Raw genomic sequence first — 16,569 nt, forward strand, 5'->3', positions numbered from 1 at the left:
CTTGGTTCATGATAACCATTGCTCCACACAAACTCAATCTCTGCTTGTCGATTATAAAATGAATTTGGGAATGCAATGTGAATCTGTTGCCAACAAAAGATAAGCTGTAAAGGCTCACTGCAGCTCAATGGATTAACCTTTGAGAAAAAATAGATGCAATTAAGATGCAAATATTAGCATTGTAATTTTACAGCTGTAAATATACAGTAGAACAGCATTGAATAGCAACAGATTTCTTACTATGTTTAATATTTTTATGTAATAATAATAATAATAATAATAATAATAATAATAATAATAATAATAAAAACACCTTTCACCTTTCTTGCTTACTGAAAGAGTTGGTTTAGCAAAACATATTACACGTTGTTTTTTTTTTTTTCCTAAATTGTTGAGTCCTAAAAGGATGTATTGCACTCAAAATATTTTTTTTAATTAGCAATTGCAAGTCTTTTTTTTCTATGCAGTTATATTTCCCTTCAAAAAAAAAAAAAAGAAAAGTAAAAAAAAATCACCCAAGCATTCTAGAGTTATTATAATTAATCTAATTAATAATCCTAATAATATATTAATAATATAATTAAAATCATAGAAAAAAAAAATCTAAATCAATATCATTTTACCATTCAACTCTAGTTCTGTTTCTGTCACAGAACTAAAAAAAATAAGATAAAATAAAAAAATAAATAAAAAATGGTAATTGCAACACTTTATCTCACAATTCTGACTTTTTTTTATAAACTCGCAATTCTGAGAAATGAAGTCTTAATTGTTTAAAACAAACACGCAATTGTGAGTCGTAAAGTCAAAATTGCAAGACATAAACTTGCAATTCTAAGAAATTAAGTTGCAATTCTGAGGAAAAAAAGAGAAGTTTTCTGAAATATAGAATCGTGAGATATTAACTCGCAATTCTGGGAACGTATCAGTTTCCCCCCCCTAAATATTGGAGTTTATAAATCGCATTTGCAAATTTATATCTCACAATTCTCAAAAATCTCAAAAAGTCAGAATTTTTTTTCACGCAATTCTAACTTTATTTCTCAGAATTGCAAGTTCATATCTCACAGCTATGACTTTATAACTCGAAATTGCAAGTTTATATCTTACAATTCTGAGAACAACAGTCAGAATTGAGAAAAAAAGTCAGAATTGCAAGTTCATATGTCACAATTCTGACTTTATAACTCACAATTGCGTGTTTATATCTCACAATTCTAAGAAAAAAAGTCAGAATTGCAAGACACAAGCTCGCAATTGCAAGAAAAAAGTTTTTATCTTGCAATTTTGACTTTATTGTATTTCTCAGAATTGCAAGTTTATATCTCACATTTCTGACTTAATAACTAGCAATTGCAAGTTTAAATCTCACATTTCTGACTTTGTAACTCACAATTGTGAGTTTACATCTCACAAATCTGAAAAAAAGTCAGAATTGTGAGTCCGTATCATGCAATTCTGAGAATAAAGTCAGAATTGTGAGATAAAAAGTCGTAATAACATATTTTTTTTATTTAGTGGCGGAAACTATCTTCTATACTAAATATTTTAATACAGTAAAAATGAAAATTATTTAATTATACTATTAAATGGTTATGATTCCTGAATTACTGGGTCACATTTTAGAAGTAAAAACAGTTGCAAACAGTATTTTAAGTTGACTTAAATGAGTGAAAATGTTTATATTTGCCCATTAAAAAAAATCCTTCTTTTACAGGAACACTGAAGACATTCTATCAGGGTAAGTTAAGTCACCTGTGTTTTAGTTTGGAGGATTTGCTGTGTTTGTTTGTGGTAAAGACATTGATCTGACATGACTGTGTGCTGACTGAACACCGGCTGCCTAAAGACAGGGAAATCCTGATCCTGCCTAGATCTGTCAGCACCGCGGAGGATTACGCTCAACTGATCCAGCATGTCCGACATATGACAGAACTTTACTCTAAGCTGTGTTAGTTGGATTCCCTCCTGCAGGAGAGAAATGCATGTTCAGTAGAATTCACGTTTATTTCTATAGCACTTTTCAAAATACATATTGTTTCAAAGCGGCTTTACAAAAAAACGCATGTCCCAAACGTTACAGTCAGAGCGACTGTGTTGAGGGTAAAAAAATCGTGATGATGTATTCAAAGTATGAAGTATGTGCATCTTCATCAATCTCCAACTGAAACTCGAGTACAGTTCTGTCATGATTCATTCACCTTCATGCTGTTCTTTTTTTAAATATCTTTACCACTCTATTCCACAAAAAAAAGCTGAAGCTCCAAAATGCTCCTTGGTGATGTGCTTACCAATTACAAAGGCTGTCAGAAAGGATGGACACGTCTTCCCTCCCCTGCGCCTATTTGTTGCTCAAATGCACTTGGAAACACAAAGCTATCAAGGCTGGTCAGGGGTGTGGTGTGTCGACTCAAGGAGCTCATTAAATTCTCAATACCCCAGTGAGAGAGTGCAGGGAAGCAGGCAGTCAAGCTTTTCATCTCTCCCATCGTATTTTTGCCTTCATCCTTCAGCACACAAACCTTTTAATCGTATTAAAGAGAGGTGTCACAGATGACACAGCCGAAAAGAAATAACAAGACTTCTCCTGAAAACCCCATTAAAACACTTGACAAGTGCAGATTTAGCCAAAGAAGTCTGCAGTACTAGGAGAAATCTGTTAGCTACAGCGTATTTTTGATTTCGTATTTCACTAATTGCAAGATAAACCATGAAAGGTATAGTTCACCCAAAAGTAAAACTTACCCCATGATTTACTTACCATCAAACATGTTTATGACTTTCTTCTTTCAGACGAATACAATCGGAGTTATATAAAAAAATGTCCTGGCTCTTCCAAGCTTTATAATGGCAGTGAATGGCTGTTGAGATTTTGAAGTCCAATAAAGTGCATCCACACATCATAAAAAGTACTCCATGTGGCTCCGGGGGTTAATAAAGGCCTTCTGAAGTAAATTGATGCGTTTGTTTAAGAAAAATATCCATATTTAAAACTTTATAAACTTTAATGTCTAGCTTCTGTTAACTGCTGTATGTGCAAACTGTTAACTGTTGGAAGTGACAAACATGGAAGCACAGACAAAAAAGCAAAACAAAACACCGGCCGTGAATTAGAAGTACAAAATGAGGATCTGTCAAGAGAAATTTCAATTTCAGAGGATTTCGATATAAGCCAATATATTTTTCTTTGCTGTAAACAACACTTGGTTCTCATAAGACTAGTGTATTCTTTTATGTTTTATGTTTATCCTTTTATTTTTATGATAGATGGATGCCGTTTTTGGGCTTGAAAATCTTAACAGCCATTCACTGCTATTATAAAGCTTGGAAGAGCCACATTTTTTTTAAATAACTCAGACTGTATTCATCATATTCACCTAGGATGACTTGAGGGTGAGTAAATCATGGAGTAAATTTCATTTTTGGGTGAACTATCCCTTTAATATTTTTACCAGTTTTCCAGAAAAGAGACTGTAAACTGCATATGTGTGTATCTGCTGTACTAGAAGTGAAACATGTCAGTTTAGTACACAAGCATACTGATGATCTCAAAGCTATGGACTAAAAGATACAAAACTTTGATATTGATTTGAAATCCGTGTGTGTGGTGTATTTCTCACCAGCAGCAGTAGCAGCACCATATCTGCGTGATCGCAGGCACAGGCCACATGCAGGGCGGTCCAGAGGTCCTCATCCTGCAGGTTGACATTCAGTCCTTTCTCTATCAAAATCTCTGCTGCGAATACATTGTCGTGGCGGGCACACTGCAGACAAAAGCAAAAGAGAATACATACATGTAGCCTTCCTAGTCACAGAGGAGAAAATCTCATGTTTTCCACCACAAAAAAAGCAGCACAACTGTTTGTAACTGCACTTAAAAAAGAGATTACAAACTATTTTCACAGATCATGACACGGAAGATTGGAGTAATGGCTGCTTAAAAAAACAACTTCTTCCATCCACAAAAAACTTACACAGTTGATTAAAAGTCAATGCAAAAATAATCAAATACACATGGTTCGATTTTTCAATCTGATGCTATGAAATTCATACAATTAAGTGTAGCCTAATACTTTTTGTACCCACTGTAATTTTAGGAAAGATATTTCAACTGCCTCAATTGAATTTAAATCATTTTGCCCAATAATAAACTTTGCAAGTGCTTCAGTGAATGAGTGAATTAACTCTATTCAGACATTATTAAGCTAATCTACTGCACATTTAAATGAGACATTTAAATGGATTAAAAAGATTTTGCTCTTTTCACATTAGATAATTACATTAATTGCACAGAGGCACAGGTTGATTTTCATTAGAGGTGTAATAATCAAAATTGTAATTAAAAAATTATTTCATATACTGCATTGGATATGAATGGTTGATTTCAAATGCTCCACCATAAAAAAATATATATATTTAAATTTTTTTCTGTCTGAGCATCTCTGCCTCTTACAGAGTGCCAAGACTTAATTAAACTATATCCAATTACTGCTGAAATTGGATTTGTTTCTGTTTAGCTGTACTATACCCTAGCGAACCCTATAAATTTATTTACCTCTCTATGGTCACAAAATTAACTAACAAAAAATTGAGTCATCCATCTTGCTTGAGTGTACTGCTCACACACCAACCCGGGTCTATTAAAGTCAGTGTCACTGAATGATGTCAAATGTTTCCCTGAGTTACAATGAACCAGCTAAAGAGAGTGTAATGGATGGGCACTATTTAGTTGGCAAACATGTATTGAACAGAACATGTCATAAATAAGCAGGCATTGTCAAATAAAGGAAACTGAATTAATAATGGCTTCAACCCTCTTAAGCTTTACAAAAAAGGGTTGTATGCAATCATGTTTGAACCACTAAGACTGAGGTAACAATATATATATATATATATATATATATATATATATATATATATACACACACCCATGTATATATAAATGTCTAAATATGAAACAGGGACAGTTAGATATTCTGCTGAGGACATCACAGCCAGTGTACGACGGCTCAAGAGGCAACGCGCATGTAACTGAATTTGTCAGAGCTTGTCCTTATGTTCTTACCAGATGGAGCAGAGATCCTCCTGAGGAAATCACTGTGTTCAGGTCAGCTCCCTCCTTCAGCAGCCTCAGCACTGGAACAAAAGAAAAGCAAAGAGGGATGAATATATTTGCAAAATGAACACTTCATCAAATCTCAGTGACCCTCTTCACACACAAACACATAGTGAGGAAATATGATGAATTGTTACAATCCCTGCAGACACTGGAGTCACACACTGGCTCTGTTTCAAAACCTAGTGTGCTGCCTAACTGTCTACTGCCTACATAGGCGCCAAACTAATAAGGCCACATTCTTATGAAAATGGAACGTCACAAGTGACTGATTTAAAATGCTTTAAAACACAACGTATACAGAAACAAACAGTGCTACTTAAATGAAGTGCAGGAGTTTGGTGTTAGCATGTTGCTAAGCTAGCAAACATATCTTATGAAAGTAAGAAAAAAATGTCCCTGTGTTCACATCTTGGACAGATTTTTCACAGAGCTCATTCTTCACAAAAGATACATGCAATGTTGCCTTCGAATTCAGCCAAAACAAGGTTTCTCATAAGACAAAATTTAAACCCTGGTGAAAAAAACAGCATATGCTGGTAAATATGTTTTGATGCTGGATGCTGGTTAGGTATGTTTTGATGCTGGTTTAAGCTGGTCCTTTGCTGGTTTATGCTGGTCATGTTGCTGGTCAACACGTTAGAAAAAAATTTAAATATATATATTTTTTTATGGTGGAGCATTTGAAATCAACCATTCATATCCAATGCAGTATATGAAATAATTTTTTAATTACAATTTTGATTATTACACCTCTAATGAAAATCAACCTGTGCCTCTGTGCAATTAATGTAATTATCTAATGTGAAAAGAGCAAAATCTTTTTAATCCATTTAAATGTCTCATTTAAATGTGCAGTAGATTAGCTTAATAATGTCTGAATAGAGTTACCTACCAGCATATGCTGTTTTTTTCACCAGGGAAATAACACTAGCTGGATGTTTACTATGTAAACAAGTATCAAACACACAGCATTTGTCACTATTCTTAACCATCAGGCTGTTGACAGTCCTTAACTCTATTTCCGTGACAGTGTCTAGTGCATATTGACAGTCTCATCCTGTCTTTCCCTACGGCTCAAACTCAAGTGCAATACATCACACATGGCTAAGCCCCACTGACTTTAATTACTGAAGAACCTATCAGATACTTTATACTGGCTCCCCACCCAACAAAATGCAACACGAAGAGCACTCCTAGCATGGCATTTACCGTAAATGAGCACAGTAATGAAGGAAAGGGACTTGACGTTGAGTCCAAATAACGATGGATGAAAGAACGTGCACAAATGTTAGTAAACTCCTAAGGGATTTTTCAGCTCCATAACGTGACAACATACTAGTCTGGAATGGTCTCAAAGACGCTCAGTGGGGAACAAATCTGCTTACACAGAAAAAAATGAAAGAGGCATGGCAGAGGCCCATATGATCTCAGCTGAGATCACTAAATCACTAAAGAGTGAAGAAAAGACAGATGTGCACACAAAAAAAAAACAACAACAAAAGTGTTAGCATCAGCACGTTAGCCTTCTGAGGCTATCTGGCAACTACTCAGGCATATCGAAAGGAATATCTCCATTCAGCAGATCAGTATGCCAGAGAGGAATATTTACAAATACACAAAGGGAAAAAAATGTAATGTAAAGGCCAGTTCACACTAATATAATAATTTCCGCAATAGATTGGCTTTGCTGATGCAACGGAGCAAGTATCGAGACTTGCTACTGCCAATACATCCACAGACATGCTACTATAAGCATGTAAGAAATACTGTTGATGCACATATAATATATATATGTGACCCTGGACCACAAAACCAGTCTTAAGTTGCTGGGGTATATTTGTAGCAATAGCCAAAAATACATTGTACGGGTAAAAATTATTGATTTTTCTTTTATGATAAAAAACATTAGGAAATTAAGCAAAGATCATGTTTCATGGAGATATTTAGTAAAATTCCTACTATAAATATCAAAACTTAATTTTTGATTACTAATATGCATTGCTAAGAACTTCATTTGGACAACTTTCAAATAGTTGTATCTCAGCCAAATACTGTCCTATCCTAACAAAGCATACATCAACTGAAAGCTTATTTATTCAGCTTTCAGATGATGTATAAATCTCAATTTCGAAAAATTGACCCTTATGACTGGTTTTGTGATCCATGGTCACATATATATATATTTGGATAACCCCCATATACAGTGCCTTGCAAAAGTAATCATGCCCCACAGCATGAGGCTGCTACTAGCACACTTTACTTTTGGCGTGGTACTCTGCAGGCGATGAGCAGGGCTTGGTTTTCTTCAAACATGATTTTTTTGCAAATTACAAGTGTGTTTCATGTGTCTTCACTGAGGAGAGGACCAAGTTTGGCCACACTACCATTAAGACCAGATTGGTGGAATGTTGCAGTGATGTTTGTCCTTCTGTAAGTTTCTCCCATTTGCATATATGATCATGGAGCTCAACTAGAGTGATCATTAGCTTCTTGGTCACCAGTATAACCAAGCCCCTTCTCCATCAATTGCTCAGTTTGGCCAGGAGGCCAGCTCTAGGAGGAGTCCTAGTTGTTCCAAGCCTCTTCCATTATGGATAATGAAGACTATATACTTCTGTGAACCTTCAATGCAGCAGAATTTTTTCTGAACTCATCCCCAGATCTGTGCCTTGACACAAGCCCGTTTCTGAGCACTACATGCAGTTCTTTTGACCTCAGAGCTTGTTTTTTGCTCTGATATGCATTTTCATTCTTTCGCAAAGCACTGTAGTAAGTACATGTTTTACAAGGACACTTTAAAATGAAGTACTTTTTATTTTTGGGTGACTTGTCCCTTCAATTCTTCATTTCGTTGACAGCTGTGGCTGTGGAACAAGTACATCGGCTGTGGCATGTGTGTTCTTAAACATCAGTGTGATGGATGGCTTGGAGGCTGAATGGGTGAATCTCCAAGATCACTCAGCAATCCCCATCAGGGAATTGAACACTGGTTTGGATTATACAGAGCTGCCAACCCAGGAAAATAAAAATGAATGAAGATCCCAGAGAGGAAATGAGGCAGGGTGTAAGGCTTGTAAAGGACACTGTCTGATGCACGCCAAAGCAATCAAGGGCTATTACGTGATAAAAGGGTTGCTATGCAATGCGCCAGATTAGCTTGATGCATCTAAACGACCATTTTTTGTTGCTCTTCAGAACAATGGCCATGCATCATTGCAAAACATGCAATCAATGCAAATCACACACATCTACGAAGTCTTACCAGTTCTTTGGGAAGATGAGCTCCAACAGATCAATAGGGCTTAAACTAGGTAATAAATCTAGTATGTACCTAGTAATCTAGTATGTGACACACATATGTGCTTGATTCACTTCTTCCCAGGACAGAGTGAAGGTTAATTACAGTGGTAATTACCATATGATCAAGCTGGTTATAAACCAAGCTTTAATATTATGACCCTCACAGGAGTGGTTATCACCTTAAACAGATGTGCTTGTGCATGACCCCTCAACACAGCTGGAATGGGAGGTTAAGTAGTCGGCCCACAGGCTGTTTATTCAGGCTGTATACCCGTTTACGCATAAGAACATGCCCATTCTGAGTAGCTGTGGTGAGGTAAAGCAGTTCATGCTAATAATACAGTCTACACTCATTCATATTTATGAGGTGTTGTTATGGCAATCTGACTCAGCGATATGCGTGGCTGGCTCATTTGTTAAACCCGATAACGCTGAATGCTGTAAACATCTATGTGACCTCCGTTATGCTTTGTGCAACAAGAATCCAATAAAAGCCAACAAAACATCAGCTATCCTCACGCCACTGTAGCAAACTAAAACACCACCCTGGAGAACAAAAAAGATGATTATGACAAACAAATACACAAATGTGCACCTGCTAACAGTGAACGCAATCATGGAATTATGGTTTTTCTCGAAACAATCAATTTGCTTCTAATACAGAAACATCAGTTCAATCAACTTCAATCAATTCTGTTCACATAGAATCTGACGTTCAGACCTATTATTAATCAGCTTGTCCAATCTGTAGTCATTAGCAGTTAATTAATTTCCCAAGTCTCTTTGCTCTAATGAGTACCAGAAAAGTCTTTCGCATACCCAGGGTAAATTCTTCAACAGGATTCTGTTCCATAGGGTAGACAACTTCACTTTCTGTAGGGTCAGTGCGGTTTGAGTTGCTGATGGGACGGAAAAAGCCTCCCTTTGAGAAACATATCAACATATTAACGCAACAATCTTCATTATCTCGCCACAGATTGGGGAACATCACACCTGCTTTCTGGAAATTAGATTGTGTTGCGGTATTTAAAAGGGATTCTGTCAATGATTACTCATCCTCATGTCGTTCCAAACCCGTAAGACCTTCATTCATCTTTGGCACAAAAATTAAGATATTTTTGATGAAATCCGAGAGCTTTCTGACCCTGCATAGACACCAATGCAACTGACACTTTCAAGGCCTAGAAAGGTAGTAAGGGCATCGTCAAAATAGTCCATGTGACATCAAGCGTTCAACCTTAATTAAATTTATTTAACAATCTATTTAACAAATTACCTAGCTCCTTGACATCACAGATAAACCACGGATGTCACATAGACTATTTTAACATAGACCTTACTACCTTTCTGGGCCTTGAATGTGTCAGTTGTGTTGTTGTCTATGGAGGATCAGATTTAATCAAAAATATCTTAATTTGTGTTCTGAAGATGAACGAAGGTCTTATGGGCTTGGAACGACATGAGGGTGAGTAATTATTGACAGAATTTTCATTTACCTTTAACCTTTTACCTTTTTCTGTCCTGGGATGCATTTTAATACTTTCTTTGATACTGTAATGGATATAAATTGTCCTCACTTGCAGTACAGATTCCCAAGCTGTATATGCAATAAAGAACTGCTGTATCCTTGACAAATAATAAAAGATACTTCAAGTTTTGTTTCCTACAATGGATTCCTTCTGGAGCATCAGTGACCGCTTCTGTAATAGTTGCATATGAGTCCCTAAGTTGTCCTCAGTGTGAAAAGATGGATCTCAAAATCATACACTCATTACTGGAAAGGGTTCAAATACACAAAAAGCTCAAAAACCAAATAATTTGTAATTGTTCAGGACAAACAAGGGATTCACAACTATCATTAAACACACACAAAAAAACAGCTGTGGATGATTCAGGTAACAACACAGTATTAAGAATCAAGTGGATGTAAACTTTTAATAAATTCAACTATTATTTTCTCTTGTGGACTATATGTAAATGTCTTTTATGTGAAATATATTATTTAGGTCAGTACTAAATAAAAAAATAACATGCATTTTGTATGATCCCTCTTATTTTGGTAAAATAACATTTAGCAGATTCTGCAAGGTGTATGTAAACTTTTGACTTCAACTGTATAAATCTCATTCAGCACTTGTTTCCTGTCACATTGTAAAACATTGTAAATAGTAACATATGATGCTGTCCAGAGTGCAAATGTGAATATGCACTGAAAATTTTGCCAGATCTTCAATTGCATTTGCTTTCATTTGAGGGTATTTATCACCCTCTAGTACCCCCATAGAACCAGTCCTGGCTAAGCACTCCAATTGCAGCGGGGCTGACAACGGGGTTTCCATGACTAACGATATGGGGGGGGAGCAGTTTTTGGGTGAGCCCTCTCTTTGCAAAGCTGTTCTGCAATTGGCCGGAATGATACATATAGCAATAATAGTGCTTAATGTTTGCATGAGCACAAGACCATAATTTACAAAATGGTCCACTTAACCATGGAGAAAATGGGTTAACTTTGTGTGGTCATTAGAGGACAGATTTTCTGCTGACTGCGAAGAGAGAAAACAACCTGTGCATGTTAACATGGAGCTACTGAGCCTGATGAGCACATCTGTTAGATGGTCCGGCTGCAGGCATTAGAGGAAACACCAGAGACCACCCGCCTGTGTGTTAGGCCGCGACTAAACAGAGGTCAGCAGACACACTTAGCCCATAAGGTGTCTTTGCACATGCTGTGTTATTGAATCTGCTCAAGTCAGTGTGGAGTATTACTGCTGGAAGCACTTTTGGCTCATTTGGGTCAAATAAACCATTAGTCCTAACACACTGTTATCATAACTAGGACTCAAATGGAGCAGATATAGACAGCCTAATATTCACATCAGCAATTCCAGGTTGAAACTGGATCTCTGTGGAGGTATCCTAACATTTTGGACGCTCCGGTTTATTGGAATGTGCTCTGTTGGCACTTGTATGATAAGGCTAATATGTGTTTTCCTCTGCACAGTTGATAATCTCCTGCATTTCCTATGACTTTATGTTGGGCGCAAGAGTGGGCGAAATTCAACCTGTCACGGGAAAATGGGAAAACAGCTGTTGGAACCATATGTGGCGTTTCCATGGAAACCAGCCATGGTGAAAGAGAGAGGACGAGAGAGGAAAAGGCAAGATAGTAGGAGATGAGAAATTAAAAGATCGGGAATATTGGTAACACACAAATGCTCTCACTACTTTTAGAGACCACGGACCGCCACATAGGATGCATGATACAGGCAGTTACGGTACATTTATTTTGCACATATAAATACCTATTTATACTGCAAAAAAGTATTAGATTTCAAAAGTTTGGGCTTGTTAAGATTTTTTAATGCTTTTGAATGTAAAAACAGTAACACTGTGAAAAATTATCATTTACTAATAATAATATTAAAACCAGTTGTGCTGCTTAGCATTTTTGTGGAAACCATAAATAATTTAAATAGAAAAGAAAAGGATTCTTTTATGAACAGAATGTCCAAAAGAAAAGCATTTATTAACAACTAATAGAATCAGTTTGTTTGGAGCGATTCAAAAATGTTTACCAAATTTGATCAATTTATTTTATCTTGCCTGAATAAGATTGTCTATACCAAAAATTAATAAATGCTGTACATTTTAATTTAATAATAATAATAATAATAATAATAATACATAAATGAAAATGCAATAAATAAATAAATAATAATGAATAAATTTTTATATACCAAAAATAAAACTAAAAAACATTTGGCACATTTTAACTTTAATATTATTATTATTATTATTATTATTATTATTATTATTATCAGATAATAATAATAACAATAATAATAGTTTGTTGTTGTTGTTAATAAATCAGATGACTATTTTTAAAGCCACACAAGTAATAATAATAATAATAATAATAATAATAATAATAATAGTTTATTGTTGCAGTTGTTAAATCAGATGGCTATTTAAAGCTACACAAGTAATAATAATAATAATAATTATTATTATTATTATTATTATTATTATTATTATTATTATTATTACTACTACTTTTATTATTATTATTATTATTATTATTATTATTTGAACAAACAAATAAATAAAAGCACATACATATGCATGTATCTTTAAGTATGCCCGTGGGGATTCTCCCCTCCAAATCCCATCCCAAGTGGCCACAGGAGACTCATTTGAGACATATTACCAGGTGTAAACACAGATCTGCCTCACATGACCACTTGCAATCAGATCACCTGGGATGAAGGCCAAGGAGAGAATAGGAGAAAGGGAGGATTATTAGACTAGTACAGTTCCAGTTGCCCCATTTATGTAGAGGTTGTTGGTCTGTGCATGGCTGCGAGTGAGCTACAAAGGACTTTTTTTGTCACCAAGGATATTGTGGCAGATACACAAACAAACCCTTTAGAAAATTGCCTCTATTGTTCTTTGATCTCTTGAGTTAAATCAAATCCACTGCTGAACTGTAATGAAGTGCATGAGTGTATCTTGCATAATACACTACAATACTGCATTATGTTCTGGAGCAGGATACAGGTGTCATCCATTAGCGCTAATATAATAGGCAAAAGGAGCCAGTCGTCTAGGCAATGTGGACGGGCCTAGACCATGTTAATGTATAACGCTAATGGGAGGGGGAGTATAGGAGAAGAGCACACAACAAATTGATGTCTCCAGAGGTTTGAATTCAATCAGTGGCACCACAAACAGACATATTGAATCATTCAGATAGCGTGTATACAACCATTTGAAACACATTAGCTCAGTGCCAAAACCTAGTGAGCTGCACTGTTGTCTACAGTCTAGATAGACAGCTGTCTTTTAAAACAGTATCCTAACTGGAATGGAGTAACATAAGAAACAGTCCACATACTGAGGACAGAGCTGCCTATGTGAAACTCAATTTCAATACAGTGTGGTGTTAGCATGTTGCTAAGCTAACTGGTCAGTACTGTAAACATGCAAATACATCACAGATAGTGAAGAAAATAGTTGAACTTCAGGCAATACTCTTAAAACAATGAGCAAAATGGAATTTGGCCTATGTTTGGTTTTTGGTTTTATTTTCACATAAATCACCTCAGTGAGTTTCCACGCTCTTTAATAGGTTTCGCTTGAAGGTCACATCTATTCAATCCCTCCATCCTTTCCTCATTTGTAGCCTCACATTCCTCCATGTTCCACCACCAATGACAAGAGACTCCTTGCTTTCATCTCTGAAATGAATCGTCTTCTTCAGAAATTGGCTAAGTAGGTTTCTCTTTATCTCTCAACCTGAGAAAAACCCGTTGGGAGTTCCAGTCAAGCATAGATGCTTCATGTTTTTAAAATGTGCTTCGGAGGCCTGGCTATGTTTTCCTGATCAGGGGAGAGTTCGGTCCTCCACAATAAAAGGATGAGGATTCGAGGGCAATGTTGAGGTTAAAATGGGCTCACTGGGGTGGAAAAAAATTGTTCCAGCTCATTGAAAGAAATATTAATAACAAAAAAGTTTGAAAACTCATCATGCGTAGTCAGTACTTTTATTCCATTCATATTCCTAACAGAAGGCTTTTGACCCAGAGGGAGCTGAAGTGACAATTGACAACATGTCATCGAATCCCATCCAATCCTATGCCTGGCAAAACGGACAGTGTGTTTTGGATCAGTGGACACAGTTTGGCACCCAAGAAAAAACAAGTTAGATAGGCTGCTTCTAATCATCAGCTTACAAACCACCAGCTTCTGACCCAGATTTCAGCTTGAGCAGCAGTAAAGTTGGTCAGTTTAGGAGCCAAGTGGACATACGTCTTGTGTCACCACCCAGTTTTATTGGATCTTTTAAATTGTGTACAAAACCAATCACATTCACTGAACACATCCATGAACATTTCAGCCTCCCCAGTCCAAAAACACTGCAAAAAACTTCAGAAATCAGGTTTATGACATCAGTATTAACACATCAAAGCCTACATTTGCTTGTCAGTGCCACTTATTTGCTGTTCAGAATAGGGGTCGACTGATTATCGGCCTGACCAATTATCGGTGCCGATATTAGGCATTTTTATGGTTATCGGTATCAGTCATTGTCAAAACCAATTTGCCGGAAAATAATTTTAAAGCATTAACATGAAGTTTTTGTCAGAGACCTTGTTATTCTTAATTTTTACATTAATTTTCATCTTTACACCAGACATATATATCGGTTCAAAATATCAGTTATAGGCCTACTTGATCCGTAATAATCAGTATCAGCCCTGAAAAACACATAGGGTAAACGTACCTATTAAGCTCACATATCCATTAAGCACATTCCATTTTTGAGCTCAGATTATAAAAAGAAAAAAACAATGTATTATCCTCCTTGATGTCTTAACCAATTGATGTGTTTGTCACTACATACCTCCTGTAATTTCAAGTCAGTCAGATTGTTGCACACTGAGATATGGGTCTCCATGTGTTCACACTGTCTGGTGGCCATTTTTAAAGCTCTCTGAAAACTTTCACAAAAAGCAGAGCCATATAGATGTTTTATTTTTTTCAGATGTTTAAGCCTTTATTTCGGGTAAGTTTCAGTAATTACTGTTAAATTAAGAAATTAATTTTTAGACTTTTGCATATTAAAACCTGGAACTTGGATGTGGGAAAATCAACAAAAAAATCTGAGGACAACTGAGGGACTCAAACACAACTGTTAAAAAAGGTTCAAACATTCACTGATGCTCCAGAAGGAAGCACGATACATTAAGAGCTGGGGGGGTGAAAACTTTTGAACAGGTTGAAGATGTCCAAATTTTTCTTATTTTGTTGAAATATATATATTTTTTCCATTTAGTACTTTCCTTCAGATGTAACAGAAGATACTTGCATGTTTCCTAGAAAACAAATTAATGATCTCCAGAAGTGTTACTAGTGTCTGATTTCTCAGATAGTTTATTTACGAATAGAAACATGTTGACACAATATAAAGTGCTTGTTCTGGTCTTTGTTTTAAATGATTTTGTTCCATTGCTGTGCTTCTTGTTGTCGTCTGTTACCGTTGTACATGCAGGATGTAGTGGTTGGTTGGTGTGGAATTTGTCCTGCCCTCCACTGTGATTGGACAGCTGACTAACAAGTGACAGTCATGAGCTCTGCTTTTTACCCAAAGTTGAGCATTCGTCAACTCTCATTACAGAGGAAAAAAAAAAAAAAAAAAAAAAAAAAAAAAAAAAAAAAAAAAAGTCAAGTGCCTTGTCACACTATTGCAGTTTTAAAAAACGTGGTGCTTCTATTGAAAACAACTGAAAAAAAAAAAAATGCTAGCCTTGGGGAAAAAAAAACATTTCGGTGGACATGCGGCCTTAATAAGCAGCAAATTAGGAGTGTGTTCAGGGAAAACTCTTAGTTAATTATGAATATGCGCTCCTTATTACGTGTTACCAAAATAAGAGGCTGTTTATAGGTCCCTTTTAACAAGGTCCCAGATCATTTATTTCGGACCTAAACGGTTTCGTTAATCTGTCAAAATGTAAGTGAACTAGCATCCTTCAATAAAAATGTACTTCAGGGATCGTATGAAGAGTTCAGATGCAATACCAGCTAAAAGCCACTGAACTCTTCATGTATAACCGTTTAAAAGAAATTTAGGCAAGGGTTAATTCTTAGTAATTTTCAAAGGACACCATCTGCAATGATACAACTGCCAAGCCTCAAAGGAAAGATGTTAAAGATTGACTGATATGTAAGAATTCATCTGGTTAAAAACAAGTATAAAAAAGCAGGTGCTAGATAATTAAATCAGTGCAAATTGTACATGGCTCAACATGTATTGAAGTTGAACTTTATTCCTCCATCTGTGTTAGTTGTTGCTAATTTCCGTCTCATTTCACAGAGCGAATGGCGCATTGCAGGAATGCCACTAGCACTGCATCACAGTGGGCTGTGAGGGGCTTGTAAACGCTCTCATTCGCTCACTCCCAGAGCTCTGTCATTATTCCATTATCCTGACAGCCATTTTATGTTTCCTCCACAAACCACCTGCCAAAATACATGACCATGATATGTTACATCATTCCACAGGCTTTCAGAAGTAGGACACGGAACTTCAATCTTAATCCTCGTGTAAAGTGACTACAGAGTCTCTTGAGCTTCAGAGAATCATTCCCATG

General features: G+C 36.0%; 1 protein-coding gene across 5 annotated transcripts in view; it reads right to left on the reverse strand.

Moving 5' to 3' along the window:
* myo16 (myosin XVI) overlaps window positions 1–16,569 on the reverse strand; it is a 246,434-nt gene that overhangs the window by 154,125 nt on the left and 75,740 nt on the right. For all 5 annotated transcript variants that reach the window (XM_051118727.1, XM_051118728.1, XM_051118726.1 and 2 more), the window contains exons 3-4: window positions 5,066–5,136; window positions 3,621–3,764 (exon numbers count right to left, since the gene is read on the reverse strand). In XM_051118727.1, the coding sequence (XP_050974684.1) occupies window positions 3,621–3,764; window positions 5,066–5,136 (215 nt within the window). The remainder of the gene's footprint in view (window positions 1–3,620; window positions 3,765–5,065; window positions 5,137–16,569) is intronic.

The sequence above is a fragment of the Labeo rohita genome, chromosome 9 (genome assembly GCF_022985175.1).
Source record: "Labeo rohita strain BAU-BD-2019 chromosome 9, IGBB_LRoh.1.0, whole genome shotgun sequence".
NCBI classification, from domain to species: Eukaryota; Metazoa; Chordata; class Actinopteri; order Cypriniformes; family Cyprinidae; genus Labeo; species Labeo rohita.